Source organism: Rana temporaria, chromosome 10 (assembly GCF_905171775.1).
Source record: "Rana temporaria chromosome 10, aRanTem1.1, whole genome shotgun sequence".
Lineage (NCBI taxonomy): Eukaryota > Metazoa > Chordata > Amphibia > Anura > Ranidae > Rana > Rana temporaria.
In genome coordinates, this window is record NC_053498.1 from 140875726 (window position 1) to 140892791 (window position 17066).

Below are 17066 nucleotides of genomic sequence, written 5' to 3' on the forward strand. Positions count from 1 at the left end.
ATATATATATATATATATATATATATATATATGTATATATATATATATATATAAAAATTATAAAAAAATATGAAAAAAGGGGGGTTGTCATCTGGGGCCCTGGGGACCTCCAGACCACCTTTTTTTTAAAGGGGGTTGCCATCCGGGCCCCTGGGGACCTCCGGGCCCCTTACAGGTGTACCGCCTGTACCCCCCTGATGGCGGCCCTGACTGTGATACACATAGAATGAGGACTGTGCGTTGTCTGACCTGTGTGTGAAGGCTGTTGGACGCTTGGTTTGGGGAATAGGGTCCTCCTAAGTCGTTCCTGAGGAGATTATCGCTGTGCATTTTGGTTTTCAGGCAGGTGATGTAGCGGTTGCAGAAATCCTTGCACAATTCATTCACCTTTTCCAGTTCAAGCAGGTGGATTCTAAGTACTTGGATTGCCTTCACCATCTGGAAAGAAAAGACATTTATGGTAAGTTAACAAGTCGTCACCATATCAGACTATCAGAGGAGAACCGCCATTAGCAATGCTTCGTTAAAATATGTCAAACAAGGCTTACATTTGATTGGTTGTATTCTCTCCTTCTGAATGGCCCTACACCTCAGCCTGGTAAAAATCAAGGCAAATAGCTGGATTCAGGTAGGGCGGCGTAATTTTGACCCGGCGTAGCGTATCGTATTTACGCTACGCCGCCGTAAGTCAGAGAGGCAAGTGCTGTATTCACAAAGCACTTGCCTCCTAAGTTACGGCGGCGTAGCGTAAATGGGCCGGCCTAAGCGCGCCTAATTCAAATGAGGAACAGGGGAGCGTGTTTTATGTAAATGATTCGTGACCTGACGTGATTGAGGTTTTTAACGCCGTCCGTGGACATATGCCAGTGTGCATTGCTCCAAAGTACGCCGCAAGGACGTATTGGTTTCGACGTGAACGTAAATTACGTCCAGCCCCATTCACGGACGACTTACGCAAACGACGTAAAATTTTGTTCGACTAACTTTATGCCGGAAAACGCCTTACGTAAACGGCGTATCTTTACTGCGACGGGCAAGCGTACGTTTGTGAATCGACGTATCTCGCTGATTTACGCATTCTAGGCATAAATCAGCGTTCACGCCCCTAGCAGCCGGCGGAACTAGACAGCTAAGATACGACGGCGCAGGCAGTCGTATCTTAGCTACATTTAAGTGTATCTCAATTTGAGAATACACTTAAATGTACAACGGCGCAGATTCAGAGTTTACGACGGCGTATCTACTGATACGCCGGCGTAAACCTCTCCGAATCTAGCTAAAAGTGTTCCCTGGATGGAGTGAATGGAAAAAAAGGACTTCTGACTTTTCTGACCTGATCTCTAATCATCGGATTTCAAGAGACGATCACCTTCTGTTCATCGGCCATACATAAGACATAACTACTTACAGTGCATCCGGAAAGTATTCACAGCGCTTCACTTTTTACACATTTTGTTATGTTACAGCCTTATTCCAAAATAGCATTTTTTTGTTGCCCCCACTTGTCAGCCTAATTTTGTATTGCCCCTCACTTGTCAGCCTAATTTTGTATTGCCCCTCACTTGTCAGCCTAATTTTTTATTGCCCCCACTTGTCAGCCTAATTTTTTGTTGCCCCCACTTGTCAGCCTAATTTTGTATTGCCCCTCACTTGTCAGCCTAATTTTTTATTGCCCCTCACTTGTCAGCCTAATTTTTTATTGCCCCCACTTGTCAGCCTAATTTTTTATTGCCCCTCACTTGTCAGCCTAATTTTTTTATTGCCCCCACTTGTCAGCCGGGCGGGAGGAGGAGAAGTTGGGCAATGTGCTGCGGGAGTCTGGACGGGTAGCCGAGCCATGGATCTAGGCCAGCCAGCACTGCAGAATGCCGCCGCCCCCCGGGAGGTCACTGAAGACTGGAGAAGTCAGGAGGAGACGCTCTGGCTGCTCGCTCTGGGTGCTGCTGCCACGGTCAGAGAAGGAGAGGAGGTGGGTGAACACGGAGCGCGGGGCAGCACTGGGTAAAGGCTTTGCTCCTTTCTGCCTCGCTCCGAGACTCTGCAAATGTGACGTCACTGGCTGCTAGATGCCAGGCGGGGCGGCCCTAGCATCCAGTTTGGCAATTGTCTATTAGGGTGACTGTAACGGGAGTCACTTTTGGGCACAGATTGAGCCAGGAAATAAGGGACATATGTTGGATTGTTTTAGCATGGGACAGTTAATCACCTCCAGCTACCTGGCTGTAGTGATGAAAGCTTGCTGTGATTGCATTCTATTGTGTTAATTAATCCTGGCTCCTAGGATATTTCATGGTGCTATGCTAACTAACCCTGTATTGTGTGAAAGTTCTATTGATGCTAATATGTGTTGTGAGTTAGCACACTCTAAAGGTCAGACGTCTGACTTATGTTCACTAAAGGAATGGCCCAGATTCAAGTAGAATCGCGCAATATTTGCGTGGGCAAAGAGCAAATTTTTTTCTCTGCGCCCACGCAAATATTGCGCTTTGCCCGCGGGCACGTAAATTGCGCGGGCAATATGCTAAGCAGCCGGGCGCAAGGCTGCCTAATGTAAATGATCCCGCCGGGGGCGGGAATCATTTAAATTAGGCGCGCTCCCGCGCCGAGCGAAGAGCGCATGCTCCGTCGGGAAACTTTCCCGACGTGCATTGCGGCAAATGACGTCGCAAGGACGTCATTTGCTTGTAAGTGAACGTGAATGGCGTCCAGCGCCATTCACGGTTCACTTACGTAAACGACGTTAAATTTGAACGTCGCGAGCGGGAGGCGCAGCTATACTTTAGCATTGGCTGCGCCTGCTATAGCAGGAGCAACCTTATGCTAAAGGCGCCGTACGGAAACTCCGTACCTTGCGTGAGAAGGGCCCGCGCAACTTTTGTGAATCGGTGGTAGTATGCAATTTGCATACTACACGCCGATCACAAAGGCCGCGCCCCCTAGCGGCCAACGCAAGAATGCAGCCTGGGATGTGAAGGCATAAGGAGGCTTATGTTTGTCACATCCTCGGCTGCATTCGGTGTAACGAGGTTCCTGAATCAGGAGCACTCGTTACACCGGAGCAAGTAAGCACTTGCGCCGCGCAACCTATGGTTGCGCGGGCGCAAGTGCTTCTTGAATCTGGGCCAATGTGTATTGTGTAGCAGGTGGGAATAGCTTATCGCGGAGTCAGAAAGTCTGTCTAAGATGGGGATTGAGGGGGACTCGTTAGCACCCATTGTGTGATGTTGTGGGTGGAGTGTGTCATTGTCCCTTTGATTACTGCAGCATGCTTTCTAACTGTATATAAGAAACCTGAGTTAAATTAAATTCATTAAATTCAATCTGTTTGGAACCAGAGAACAGAGCTGTGTCTCGTTATTCTGGGGGGGAAATCCAATGGGTCCTGTCTGCTGGATTGTGGAGTGTCTGAAGCTGTCTTGGGTTGGTGGAATGGAATATCGTAACGGCTTTAACCCCTGACCGTTACAGTAACTATTAGTTAGATTCACGTAGGGTGTCCTAACTTTGCGGCGGCGTAGCTTAGCGTGTTTAGGCTACACCGCCGTAAGTTAGCGAGGCAAGTACATGATTCTCAAAGTACTTGCCTGCTAAGTTACGGCGGCGTAGCCTAAAGCGGGCGGGCGTAATGGCGCCTAATTCAAATTTAGCTGAGGGAGCGTGTTTTATGTTAATGGGGCTTGACCTGACGTGATTGACGTTTTTTTTTTTTCCGGGCATGCGCCGGGCGCCTACATTTCCCAGTGTGCATTGCGGCTAAGTCCGCCGCACGGGCCTATTAATTTAGACGTGGACGTAAACAACGTAAATCCCTATTCACGGACGACTTACGCAAACGACGTATAATTTTCGAATTTCGACGCGGGAAAGGCGGCCATACTTTAACATTGACTACGCCTCCTAGGGGCAGCTTTATCTTTAGGCGGCCTATCTCTTACGGAAACGACGTAAAATTTACTGCGACGGGCGGACGTACGTTCGTGAATAGGCGTATCTAGTGATTTACATATTCTACGCCGACCGCAATGGAAGCGCCACCTAGCGGCCAGCCAAAATATTGCACCCTAAGATAGGACGGCGCAAGCCGTCGTATCTTAGATAGGTTTAAGTGTATCTCTGTTTGAGAATACACTAAAACCTAGGTCGGCGCAGATTCTGAGTCAGTAGATACGCCGACCTAACTCTTACTGAATCTAGCTATTAGTGTCCTCATTTCATTCCGGGACACTGTATTGTCCCGGAATGAAGGTGCCCGGGACTCGGGACACAAATGAGAATTATGGGACAATCCCAGGCAATCCGGGACACGTGGGCACCCTAGACGCCACACAATGTTACATGACACCACACCATGTTATATATTTGAGCGTGTAAACAACAAAAGAAACGGTTTATTGGAGATCGCGGCACCGCTGTACATTTTCTATTCAGAGCGGAAATTTTGTGTAAAGGTTTGCAGACAGAAAGAGGCAGCTATGGGGTACGGGCAGGCCGGGTGACATAAATCTCTCAATTAGCTCAGATCATTTGTTCAGCTCCCATTTACGTCCCTGCCTGGCCGAGCAGTATATCTGTCCCCCTGAAGAGTTACAGGCCACGGAAAGACGTGCGCAGGATTGTAAAAAACACAGATGCTGAATTAATTGACTGCGTGGCACTCTGCGGCTGATTGAGTTGATAATGGCAAGATCTGACCTTTTTCTATTTTCTAATTATGTGCATCTCGGCTGCGAGGAATACATGATTTCTCTTCTAATGATGGCTAATGTCGCTGGCCTTTTCATCATCTTTACGCCAGAACAATTTCTCAAGATTTACATGGCAGCAAAAGAGCTGGAACATAAGGCGGAGACGCGAGTTTAGTATACCGCAGAGCTGGGGCCGTTTCCGGTTAGTTAACGTCCTGGTCGTAACGTCCACCATGAATGGTCAGAGTGCAGCGGAGAAGATAATGCCTTGGCGTTGGCGTGGATCTCTCATACAACAGATGTCTCAAGGATTCTCGAAATGTAAAAACTTTCTACACAAGTGCTCTTTCAGACTTTCTGTTTGTGCCCTGGCATTGCTGGGTACTGATAAGTGCCCAGGGCCGAATGAAGGAATTTGGGGGCCCCAAGCAAAATGGACATGGCCCGCGCGCACTCCCTGGGCCAGATCCACAAAGAAGTTACGTTGGCGTATCTATTGATATGCCGCGTAACTTCTAGGATGCTCCGGCGTATCTTTGTTTTGTATCCACAAAACAAGATACGCCTGAATGGGGGCTAGACTCGACTGACGTACGTCTTAGTACGCCGTCGGATCTTAGGTGCATATTTACGCTGGCCGCTAGGTGGCGCTTCCGTTGATTTCCGCGTAGAGTATGCAAATTAGATAGATACGCCGATTCTCAGAACGTACGTCCGGTAGGCGCATTTTTTTACGTCGTTTACGTAAGGCTTTTTTCGGCGTAACGTTACCCCTGGATCTATGAGGCGTACGCAATGTTAAGTATGGACGTCGGGCCAGCGTCGAATTTTCCGTTGTTTACGTAGTTTGCGTAAAACTTTCGCGAATAGGGCTTTGCGGAAATTACGTTCACGTTGAAAGCATTGACTATTTGCGACGTGATTTCGAGCATGCGCACTGGGATACCCCGCCGTTAAAAAAAAAACGTCATTTACGTGGGGTCAAGTTGAATTAACATAAAACACGCCCACATCTTTGTCATTTGAATTTCGCGACCTCACGCCGACACATTTACACTACGCCGCCATAACTTACGGCGCAAATTCTTTGTGGATAAGGAACCTCCGCACTAAGTTACGGCGGCGTAGTGTGTCTGAGATACGCTACGCCCGCTTATATTTACGCCGAGGTACATGGATCTGGCCCCCTATGTTTTTTTTACTCCCCCCCATGTTCTTTTTACTCCCCCTCCCTATGTTCTTTTTACTCCCCCCCTACCGTACCGCACGTCAGGAGATTCAGTTTCCTGTTCCCGGCCAGACTGAAAGGAAGTGAGCACTCAGTGTGCACTTCCTGTCAGTCCGGCCGGGAACAGGAAACTGAATCTCATGTACCGCACGGTACCCGGCCGGACTGACAGGAGGAAGGAAGTGGAGCTCGACCTCACTACAGGGAAGGGGAAGTGACATCTATAGAGCGCTCAGGCGGCTGCAGCATTTATAGGAAGGGTCCTGCTTGGGGCCCCAGGCCAGCTCGGGGGCCCCAAGCAATTGCAATTCCAAGCAATCCGGGAGGACGTCAATAGACATCCTCCCCTTTTCACGCGCAACACACGCCTCCTGCTGTGATCACGAGTCACTGAGACTCGTGGATCACAGATCCATGTAAGGGGCCGGTCCCGGCCCCTTACCACGTGATCAGCTGTCAGCCAATAACAGCTGATCACATGATGTAAACAAAGGATCGGTAATCTTCTTTTTTCTCCTCACGCTGACAGCGTGAGGAGAAAAAAAAAAGATCACCGGCTTGTTTACAAAGGATATCGGTCCCGAAGAGGAAGGAGGCACATCAGCCTCATCAGTGCCCATAAAAACTGCCTGCCAGTGTCACCTGCCATTACCACCCACCTGCCAGTCCCAGCAGTACCACCTATCAATGCCCACAGTGCCACCTATCAATGCCCACCTGTGATGCCAATCAGTGCCACCTAGTAATGCTGCCTATCAGTGTAAAAGATCAGTGGCCATTATTGCCACTCATCAGTGCCCATCGCTGCCACTCATCAGTGCCCATCACTGTCACCTATCAGTGCCTATCACTGCCAGCTATCAGTGCCACCTATCAATGCCACCTATTAGTGCCACTTCTCAATGCCCACCAGTGCCACCTATCAATGCCCTTCAGTGCCACCTATCAGTGCCCACCAGTGCCGTCTATCAGTACCCACCAGTGCCGCCATATACAGCTCTGCATGTTCAGCTTCTTTCGGAAACACCGTGACTTGTGACGCGCCTACGCAATACAGGGGGGGGCCTTATCCGCCGGGGTGAACTTTTTCTGAAAGGACGTCAATCATCTGGGGGACCTCCCAGAGGACATTAATCCTCAGCTTGGAAACGCCTACTCCCGTGGGGAGAAGTAGCCGGAAGCCAGATTGCAAATAAAGATTATACGGTATGTACAGCGTAAAAAAAAAAATAGAAAATGCGGACTGTACATGTTAGAAGTATAAAGAAGTTGGTCTGATATAGATGTTATTTGGGTGAACCTCCGCTTTAACCACTTAAGGACCCATTCACGCCGATATACGTCGGCAGAATGGCACGGCTGGGCACACCCACGTACATGTACGTGGCTCTTTAAGCCCAGCCGTGGGGTCGCACGTGCGCTTCACCCAGTCCGAAGCTCCATGACCGTGGCCGCGGGACTCGCGGACCCGATGGCCGCTGGAGTCCCGCGATCGGTCCCGGAGCTGAAGAACGGGGAGAGCTGTGTGTAAACACAGCTTCCCCGTTCTTCACTGTGGCTCTGTCATCGATCGTGTGATCCCTTTTATAGGGAAACACAATCGATGACGTCACACCTACAGCCACACCCCCCTACAGTTAAAAACACAAATGAGGTCACACATAACCCCTTCAGCGCCCCCTTGTGGTTAACTCCCAAACTGCAATTGTTATTTTCACAATAAACAATGCATTTTTAATGCATTTTTTGCTGTGAAAATTACAATGGTCCCAAAAATGTGTCAAAATTGTTCGAAGTGTCCGCCATAATGTCGCAGTCATGAAAAAAAATCACTGATCGCCGCCATTAGTAGTAAAAAAAAAAATATTAATAAAATGCAATAAAACTATCCCCTTTTTTGTAAACGCTATACATTTTGCGCAAACCAACCGATAAACGCTTATTGAGATTTTTTTTTACCAAAAATAGGTAGAAGAATACGTATCGGCCTAAACTGAGGAAAAAAAATAATGTTTTATATATTTTTGGGGGATATTTGTTTTAGAAAAAAGTAAAAAATATAGAATTTTTTTCAAAATTTTCGCTCTATTTTTGTTTATAGCGCAAAAAATAAAAACCGCAGAGGTGATCAAATACCACCAAAAGAAAGCTCTACTTGTGGGGAAAAAAGGACACCAATTTTGTTTGGGAGCCACGTCGCACGACCGCGCAATTGTCAGTTAAAGCGACGCAGTGCCGAATCGCAAAAACTGTCCGGGTCCTTTAGCTGCCTAAAGGTCCGGGTCTTAAGTGGTTAAGCATGCAAAGCGGGATAAACAGGGAAAAGTCAGAAGGGTTGGAGGGAGAGTATGACAGTTAGGCACCATAGCATTTTCAGGAGAGGTGAGCAATGGCAGCGTCCGCGTTCTTCTCATCATTGGTTTGCTTTAGAAGCTGAACAGAAAGGTGGAGTAGTGTATGGTGGGTAGGGCCCCCTCCTCCTAGAGTCATCTCCAAATTAAATAAAGGAGACATCTGAGAAAGAGACATTTCATCATAGTTCCAGAGACATTTGCAGGATCACCGATTAGGCAGGTAGTAAAACACGGTTACTAGAGCGTGTACGCGGGCTGATTGAGATTTGTAATCTGGCCTGCCTTCTGGAGTGAAAATTACTGTACGATTTGCTAAAAGCTAGCAGTAAACATTTAGCTAATAAATCATACGTCTACTGCTGTCGACCATTCCGAGTGGGAAGCAGATCTTCTCTGGAACACGGAGTTACACTTTCTGGGCAGAAAAAGGCACCAGTTAACTCCTTCATAGATAGATTAGATCAGTGGTTCTCAACCAACCGGCCTTGGTCCTCTACTGGGCCATGGCCTTCCTCGTCCCTTCTTCCTGGCCTTCCGCTAGGTGAAGATCCTCTAACCTCCCACAGGGTATCTCATCTCCCATAGTGCCACCCAACTTCCCATAGTGGGCCAGAGTGCCCCTGTGCCCCCTAAAATAAGGTGACCAGGGGCCAGATCCACAGAAGAATTACGCCGGCGTATCTATTGATACGCCCAGGGCCGTCTTTACCATAGGACAAACAGGGGCAGCTGCCCAGGGCCCTGTCACTGTTGGGGGCCCAAAGCAACCCCCTTTGAAAAAAAAAAAAAAAACATTTTTTTTCTTTTAGGGGTCCGGAGGTCCCCAGGGCCCCAGATGGCAACCCCCCTTTTTTTTAATTTTTTTTTAAATAAAAAAATATATATATTTTTTTAATATATTTTTATTTTTTATTAAAGGGACAATTTTTTTTTAGGGGTCCCCAGGGCCCCAGATGCCCCTTTTTTTTATTTATTTTTAAATAAAAAAAATATATTTTTTTAATATATTTTTATTTTATTTTTTATTAAAGGGACAATTTTTTTTTTAGAGGTCTGGAGGTCCCCAGGGGCCCGTAGTTCCCCAGGGCCCCGGATGACAACCCCCCTTTTTTTATAAAAAAAAACTTTTTTTATATATATTTCTTTATTTCTTTTAATTTTTATATATACGAAGGCATGGCAGCCCATTCAAATCAATGGGCTGCTGTGCCTGCACAAATGAGGGCCGCCAAAACACATACATGTGAACCAGCCAGGCCCAAAATAAGCTGGAGGGGGGCCCAAAAAAAATGTTTGCCCAGGGCCCAAACCATATTAAAGACGGCCCTGGATACGCCGCGTAATTTCAAATTTCCCGCGTCGTATCTTTGTTTTGTATCTACGAAACAAGATACGACTGCATCTGGGCTCGATCCGACTGGCGTACGTCTTAGTACGCCGTCGGATCGTAGGTGCATTTTTCCTCCGGCCGCTAGGTGGCGTTTCCGTCGAATTCCGCGTCGAGTATGCAAATTAGCTAGTTACGGCGATCCACGAACGTACGTCCTGCCGGCGCATTTTTTTACGTCGTTTGCGTTCGGCTTTTTCCGGCGTATAGTTACCCCTGCTATATGAGGCGTACTCAATGTTAAGTATGGCTGTCGCTCCCGCGTCGAATTTTGAAAATGTTACGTCGTTTGTGTAAGTTGTTCGCGAATAGGGATTTGCGTAGAAAGACGTCACCGTCGTAAACATTGGCTTGTTCCGGTTTAATTTCGAGCATGCCCACTGGGATACCCCCACGGACGGCGCATGCGCAGTTAAAAAAAAAGTTGTTTACGTCGGGTCACGACGTATTTACATAAAACACGCCCCCATCACATCGATTTGAATTGCGTGCCCTTAAGCCGCCAAAGATACACTACGCCGCCGTAACTTACGGCGCGCATTCTTTGAGGATTAAAAAAAAAAGGAAGTTACGGCGGCGTAGTGTATCTTAGATACGCTACGCCCGACGCAAATATGCGCCGATGTACGTGAATCTGCCCCCAGATTTCTAAAATGAAATCCGGGGACATATTTTTTTATTGGCAAATAGTAAACTATTTTAAAAAAAAGTTATAAATTGATTTGTATTTTAATGAGAGAAATAAGTATTTTATTCCCTATCAATCGGCAAGATTTCTGGCTCCCAGGTGTCTTCTATACAAGTAAAGAGCTGAGATTAGGAGCCATCTCCTCCCACATTCTCAAAAGGTTAAAACCATCAGACTATACATTAAAATCATCAGTCGGTGAAGATTTAAAAAATAGAAAAAATGAGCCTAAAGGGAAGCAGCTATTGCTGTGCTGTCTTGTCATCTAACTCATAGTGCTCTGGGAATCCTTTGTCTTGTACGAAATATTAATTAGTAAAATAAAGATTGTATAAATATATTTAAAAACAGATACAGGCTTCATTCACATTGCTGAACAGTGTGCAGAGCCTGTGCAATGACATTGCCATGGGCTTAACCAGAGAAGAACTAACACTTTTGCCAATACCCAGCAGTGGCCGCACTATGCGCGCTCCGGGACGCATTGGTCCATGCACGGCGCACTGGTACACGCAGGATGCAGTTTTGGGTGCTACTGGCCTTTATAAAGATGGAAGCCCTGCTCATTGTTTGCTGGATGATCATCAGCCTCCTGTGTGTTCCTGTGCTCCTGTGTATGCTGTTATTTGTATTTCCTGATACCGACCCGGCTTGCCTTTGGACCTGTCTTGTTCTCCACTCCTGGCTTTGACCCCAGCTTGGTTCTTCTGACATCGCTGCTGCGTGATTACCTGGGCTTGTTTCTGAGCCTGCTAGCTGCCTCTGTTCCTGACTGACCTTCTGTACATAACCCTTGGCCTGGCTCCTGACTCTGCTTTCCACCTTGTGCTGCTGCCAAGAGCCACCTGCAACCCCTGAGAGACAATTGCCCCGCAGTCTGGTCTGGTCTGTCCTGCCCTCATCAGGTGGTCAACATCTAATTTCTTTAGGCTACTGCAGCTGGCAGCCCATGCTTCTTTGGGCGCAGCACCTCCTTGTCGCCACCTTTAGCGGTGCTCTGCACTGAGCAACAAGTGAAGTCCTCTCAGCTCTTCGGCCTCTGACCAGGTACAAGACAGACATGGTACTGCAGCCACCCATCGAGATGCATTAGAAGAGGTAGAGGAATGCGGTTGCGCAACAAGGGTTGCGTAAAGCCCTCACATGCCCACCGACATATGCTCTGAATGCAGAAAGTCATTGCATACGTCAGTGTGTATGTGGGTGCTTTACGCAACGCCCGATGCACAACTGTGTACAGCTACCCTTTCTAATGCATCTTAATGGGTGGCTGTACACGAAGGCGGCAGATCACAGGAATGGTGTACGCAGGCACGTCACACTGTACAGGCCCAGTATGGCCGTGTGCATGAGGCTTAACACCAGGGGAGGGCTGGCAGCCTTAGGCCTGGGGGGAAAGTCCAGTCAAGTGACCCATTGAACCGTCGAATGAGCTCACCATCCGGTCCCAGGGAGTTGTAGTTTCCTCTGCGCTGCTCTGTTTTCCACCCACCCGGAGCTTGAGCCTGGACTACAACTCCCAGAATGCAACAGCTAATGGCGAGCCGCTGTGGCTGTGCCCCCGGCCCGACTTCCTAGTGCAGAATAAAAAAAGATGGTAAAGGGCAGAGGCTGCCGACCATTGTGAACATAAGTTAGAGCGGCCTGGGAGGCAATTGCATCCCTGCCCCCCGGCCCAGCCCTCCCCTGCCTAACACGATCTGTTTTAAAACGTTCAAACTTACAAAACAAAAGTCCAGAAAAAACATCATTGGGGTGGATTCAGCAAGCAATTACGCCTGCGTATCCATAGATACGCAGCGTAATTGCTAAGCAGCGCCGGTGTATCGACTTTCTGTATTCAGAAAGCTCGATACGCCGACTGTAGCCTAAGATACGACTGGAATAAGGCTCTTATGCCGTCGTATCTTAGGCTGCATTCTTACGGTGGCCGCTAGGTGGCGCTCCGGTAGTTTTCAGCGTAGAGTATGCAAATTGCATACTTACGCTGATTCACAAACGTACGCGCGCCCGACGTTAGTTTTTTACGACGTTTGCGTAAGTCGGTTTCGTGGTAAGGCTGCTCCTGCTATTAGGAGGTGCAGCCAATGTTAAGTATGGACGTCGTTCCCGCGTTGCGATTTTCAAATTTTGCGTCGTTTGCGCAACTCGTTCGTGAATGGCGCTGGATGCCATTTACGTTCACGTCGAAGCAAATGACGTCCTTGCGACGTCATTTGCCGCAATGCACGTCGGGAAATTTTAGGGATGGCGCATGCGCGGTACGTTCGACGCAGGAACGCGCCTAATTTAAATGATCCACGCCCCCTACGGGATCATTTAAACTACGCGCGCTTACGCCGGCCCCTTTTACGCTACGCCTCCGCAACTTTACTGGCAAGTGCTTTGTGAATCAAGCACTTGCCAGTAAAACTTGCGGAGGCGTAACGTAAATTTCTTATGTTACGCCAACGCAGTTTTGCGCGCCCCTACCTGAATCTACCCCATTGTTTTCCCCTTTAGTTAAGCAGAACTTCCAAAGCTCATTGTTCATCACTGTTCAGAATTCTGACGTTTTTCCTTCCTAATAAGAGTGGTCTGCGTTGAGTTTTTTTAAAAAGTATTTTCCTCCCTCTGGTGTGTTGATAAACCAACTTTTTTTTTAATATTGTGCGGAGATTTTCACCCCCTTTCTCCTTGTTATTATTCCCTCGATAATAAATAGATTCTCTGCCCTTTAAAATGCAATCCCACTAAAAATGAAGGTGGCGAAGCTCCTGAAAGAGAAGTCATGGCCATTAACATTTAGCCAAACAACAAATAAAAACTAGTGACCGCGGAATGGCTCCGACTTCCGAAGACTGAAAGTTCAATTAAAAGGAAATCATTTGGAAGTTGTGCTGTAAGTTTATAGTTCGGTGTGGACGGAACAATACATCATCGATGGAATAATCGCCGCAATCCGTCAGGACGAGTAATTACTGCTATGGGAGGTGACATGGGCAGTTTCTTTATAATCCAGAAATAAGGGAGAAATAAACCCGCAATTACAATTTCCTCAAGCTCTTTATGGACCAATCATTGCTCATGGTGCTCAGGGAATGGCGGGACTACCCTAAAGCAAAAGTATTTGGACACAGATCAATCAAATTACTTAGATGTGCAATCAGAGAAGACTCCTATGAAGCACTCCCAAATATTAAAATTAGGCAATAAATGGTGTTGGCAGTCGACCCACTATACTATAGTGGGTCAACTGCCAACACCATTTATTGCCTAATTTTTATAGTGACTATAGGGAACCCATAGAAAACATAACTTCCCCTAAGGCTGAAGGTTAGGTATGGCAATTTTTTACAGTTCAATTAGTCCAGTTTTGGACCAATGTAAGTACGGGTGCATCTCATGTACAGTAAAACCTTGGTTTGAGAGTAACTTGGTTTGAGAGCATTTTACAACACAAGCAAAATGTTTTAATAAATTTAGAAGGCAGACTTCCTCCCCTTTGCATCTATCACTCTCAGTGCCATCATGGAGCCCCCAATTTCGGGGCAGCGTGGGCTCAAGGACCAGCTACTTTTGGGGAAGTGCAGGGGGCCCCCATGCACATGGGGCCCCTGGGCAGTGCCCAGGTGTGCCCTCTCATTAAGACAGCCCTGAGGTGATCACCCCGTGGCACTGCTGAGGTGTTATGGAAGCCCAGGTTGCTTTGATAGCGGCTTTCAGCTCATCTGCCTTATTGGGTCTGGTGTCTCTCATATTCCTCCTGACAATACCCCACAGATTCTCTATGGGATTTAGGTCAGGCGAGTTTGCTGGTCTATCAAGCACAGTGATACCACGATCATGTGACCAGGTATTGGTAGTTTTGGCAGTGCGGGGAGGTGCCAAGTCCTGCTGGGAAAAGAAATCAGCATCTCCTTAAGCCGGTCAGCAGAGGGAAGCATGAATTGCTGTAGAATTTCCTGGTAGATGGCTGCGCTGACTTTGGACTTGATAAAACACAGCGGACCAACACCAGCAGATGACATGACTCCCCAAATCATCACTGACTGTGGCAACTTCACACTGGACCTCATGCAACTTGGATTCTGTGCCTCTCCACTCCACCTCCAGACTCTGGGACCTTGGGGCCATATCCTCAAAAGGGATACGCCGGCGTAACTGCTGTTACGCCGTCGTATCCCTGGTCCTAACTATGGAACTGATCCACAGAATCAGTTTTCCATAGTTAGGGAGAAGATCCGGCATGTGTAATTGAATTACACTGCCGGATCTTAGGATGCAGTACCGCATCCGCCGCTGGGGGCATTTCGTGTCGAAATGCCGCCTCGGGTATGCAAATTAGCACTTACGGAGATCCACAAAGCTTTTCAGCTTCGTTTTTTCTCCGTAAGTTTTAGTTTGCAAACGCAAAATTAGGGCTGCTTTTACAAAGTGTAAACTGTTTACACCTTGTAAAAACAGACCTTTCTGTCCAGCGACGCGATTTTTTTTGAATTTTGTTTTTTTTTTTTCGCGCCGTATCTTTTTTTTTCCCGACGCAACTTTATTGACCCGTCGCAATCCACAAAGCTCGGCGTAACGTAATTTCGCGCTATGCACGTCGGGAAAATGATGTCACAAGCATGCGCAGTACGGCCGGCACGGGAGCGCGCCTAATTTAAATGGGAATCGCCCCCATGAAAATAGGAACGCCTTGCGCCGGCGGAATTTAAGTTACACAGCCCAAAATTTCTAGGTAAGTGCTTTGTGGATCGGGCACTTAGGTCGAAATTTTAAGGCAGTGTAACTTAAATGGAAAAAATTACGTTACGCCGGATCATTGTGGATAACCCCCTTGATTTCCAAATGAAATGCAACATTTTCCACAGTCAGTGATGATCTGGGGAGTCATGTCATCTGCTGGTGTTGGTCCTCTGTGTTTTATAAGTTACACCCACAGTTGAGGAGTCCAAAGTCAGCGCAGTCCTCTACCAGGAAATTCTAGAGCTCTTCAAGCTTCCCTCTGCTGACCAGCTTTATGGAGATGCGGATTTCATTTTCCAGCAGGACTTGGCACCTCCCACACTGATCACGCAGATGAGCTGAAAGCCGCTATCAAAGCAACCTGGGCTCCATTACACTTCAGCAGTGCCACGGGCTGATCGCCTCCATGCCACGTCGCATTGAGGCAGTATTTCATGCACAAGGAGCCCCGACCAAGTATTGAGTGCATAGTTACTATACTGTATATGGACATACCTTTCAGTAAGTCAACATTTTTGTATTAAAAATTGGGTACAGAGCTAGGGATAAGGTGAGTGGTGGGTCTTTAGGGTACAGTGCTAGGGATAGGGTAAGTGGTGGGTCTGTAGGATACAGTGGTGGAGATAGGATGAGTGGGTCTGTAGGGTACAGTGCTGGAGATAGGATGAGTGGGTCTGTAGGGTACAGTGCTAGGGATAGGGTAAGTGGTGGGTCTGTAGGATACAGTGGTGGAGATAGGATGAGTGGGTCTGTAGGGTACAGTGCTGGAGATATGATGTGTGTGTCTGTAGGGTACAGTGGTGGAGATAGGATGAGTGGGTCTGTAGGGTACAGTGCTGGAGATAAAGTAAGAGGTGTGTTTTCAGGGTACAGTGCTGAAGATATGGTTTGTCTGCAGAGTACAGTAATAGGTATAAGGTGAGTGGTGGGGCTGTAGGGTACAATGCTAGGGATAAGGTGAGGGTATAGCGCCATAGATAGGGTGAGTGGTGGATCTACAGGATACAGTGCCAGAGAAGGTGAGTGATACATCTGTTGGATATAGTGCTGTAGCTAGGGTAGGCGGTGGGTCTGCAGGGTACAGTGCTGTAGATAGGGTAGGCGGTGGGTCTGCAGGGTACAGTTCTGTATATAGGGTAGGCAGTAGGTTTGCAGGGTACAGTGCTGTAGATAGGGTAGGCGGTGGGTCTGCAGGGTACAATGCTGTAGATAGAGTAGGCGGTGGGTCTGCAGGGTACAGTTCTGTATATAGGGTAGGCAGTGGGTCTGCAGGGTACAGTGCTGTAGATAAGGAAGGCGGTGGGTCTGTAGGGTACAGTGCTGTAAATAGGGTAGGTGGTGGGTCTGCAGGGTACAGTGCTGTAGATAGGGTAGGCGGTGGGTCTGTAGGGTACAGTGCTGTAGATAGGGTAGGTGGTGGGTTTGCAGGGTACAGTGCTGTATATAGGGTAGGCGGTGGGTCTGTAGGGTACAGTGCTGTAGATAGGGTAGGCAGTGGGTCCGTAGGGAACAGTGCTGTAGATAGGGTAGGCGGTGGGTCTGCAGGGTACAGTGCTGTAGATAGGGTAGGCAGTGGGTTTGCAGGGTACAGTGATGTAGATAAGGAAGGCGGTGGGTCTGTAGGGTACAGTGCTGTAAATAGGGTAGGCGGTGGGTCTGTAGGGTACAGTGCTGTAGATAGGGTAGGTGGTGGGTCTGCAGGGTACAGTGCTGTAGATAGGGTAGGCGGTGGGTCTGTAGGGTACAGTGCTGTAGATAGGGTAGGCGGTGGGTCTGCAGGGTACAGTGCTGTAGATAGGGTAGGCGGTGGGTCTGCAGGGTACAGTGCTGTAGATAGGGTAGGCGGTGGGTCTGCAGGGTACAGTGCTGTAGATAGGGTAGGCGGTGGGTCTGCAGGGTACAGTGCTGTAGATAGGGTAGGCGGTGGGTCTGCAGGGTACAGTGCTGTAGATAGGGTAGGCAGTGGGTCTGCAGGGCACAATGCTGTAGATAGGGT

General features: G+C 48.0%; 1 protein-coding gene across 3 annotated transcripts in view; it reads right to left on the reverse strand.

The window, feature by feature from the left end:
- PKNOX2 (PBX/knotted 1 homeobox 2) overlaps positions 1-17066 on the reverse strand; it is a 524525-nt gene that overhangs the window by 67367 nt on the left and 440092 nt on the right. For all 3 annotated transcript variants that reach the window (XM_040326438.1, XM_040326439.1, XM_040326437.1), the window contains one exon: positions 250-438. In XM_040326438.1, coding sequence (XP_040182372.1) covers positions 250-438 — 189 coding nt within the window. The remainder of the gene's footprint in view (positions 1-249; positions 439-17066) is intronic.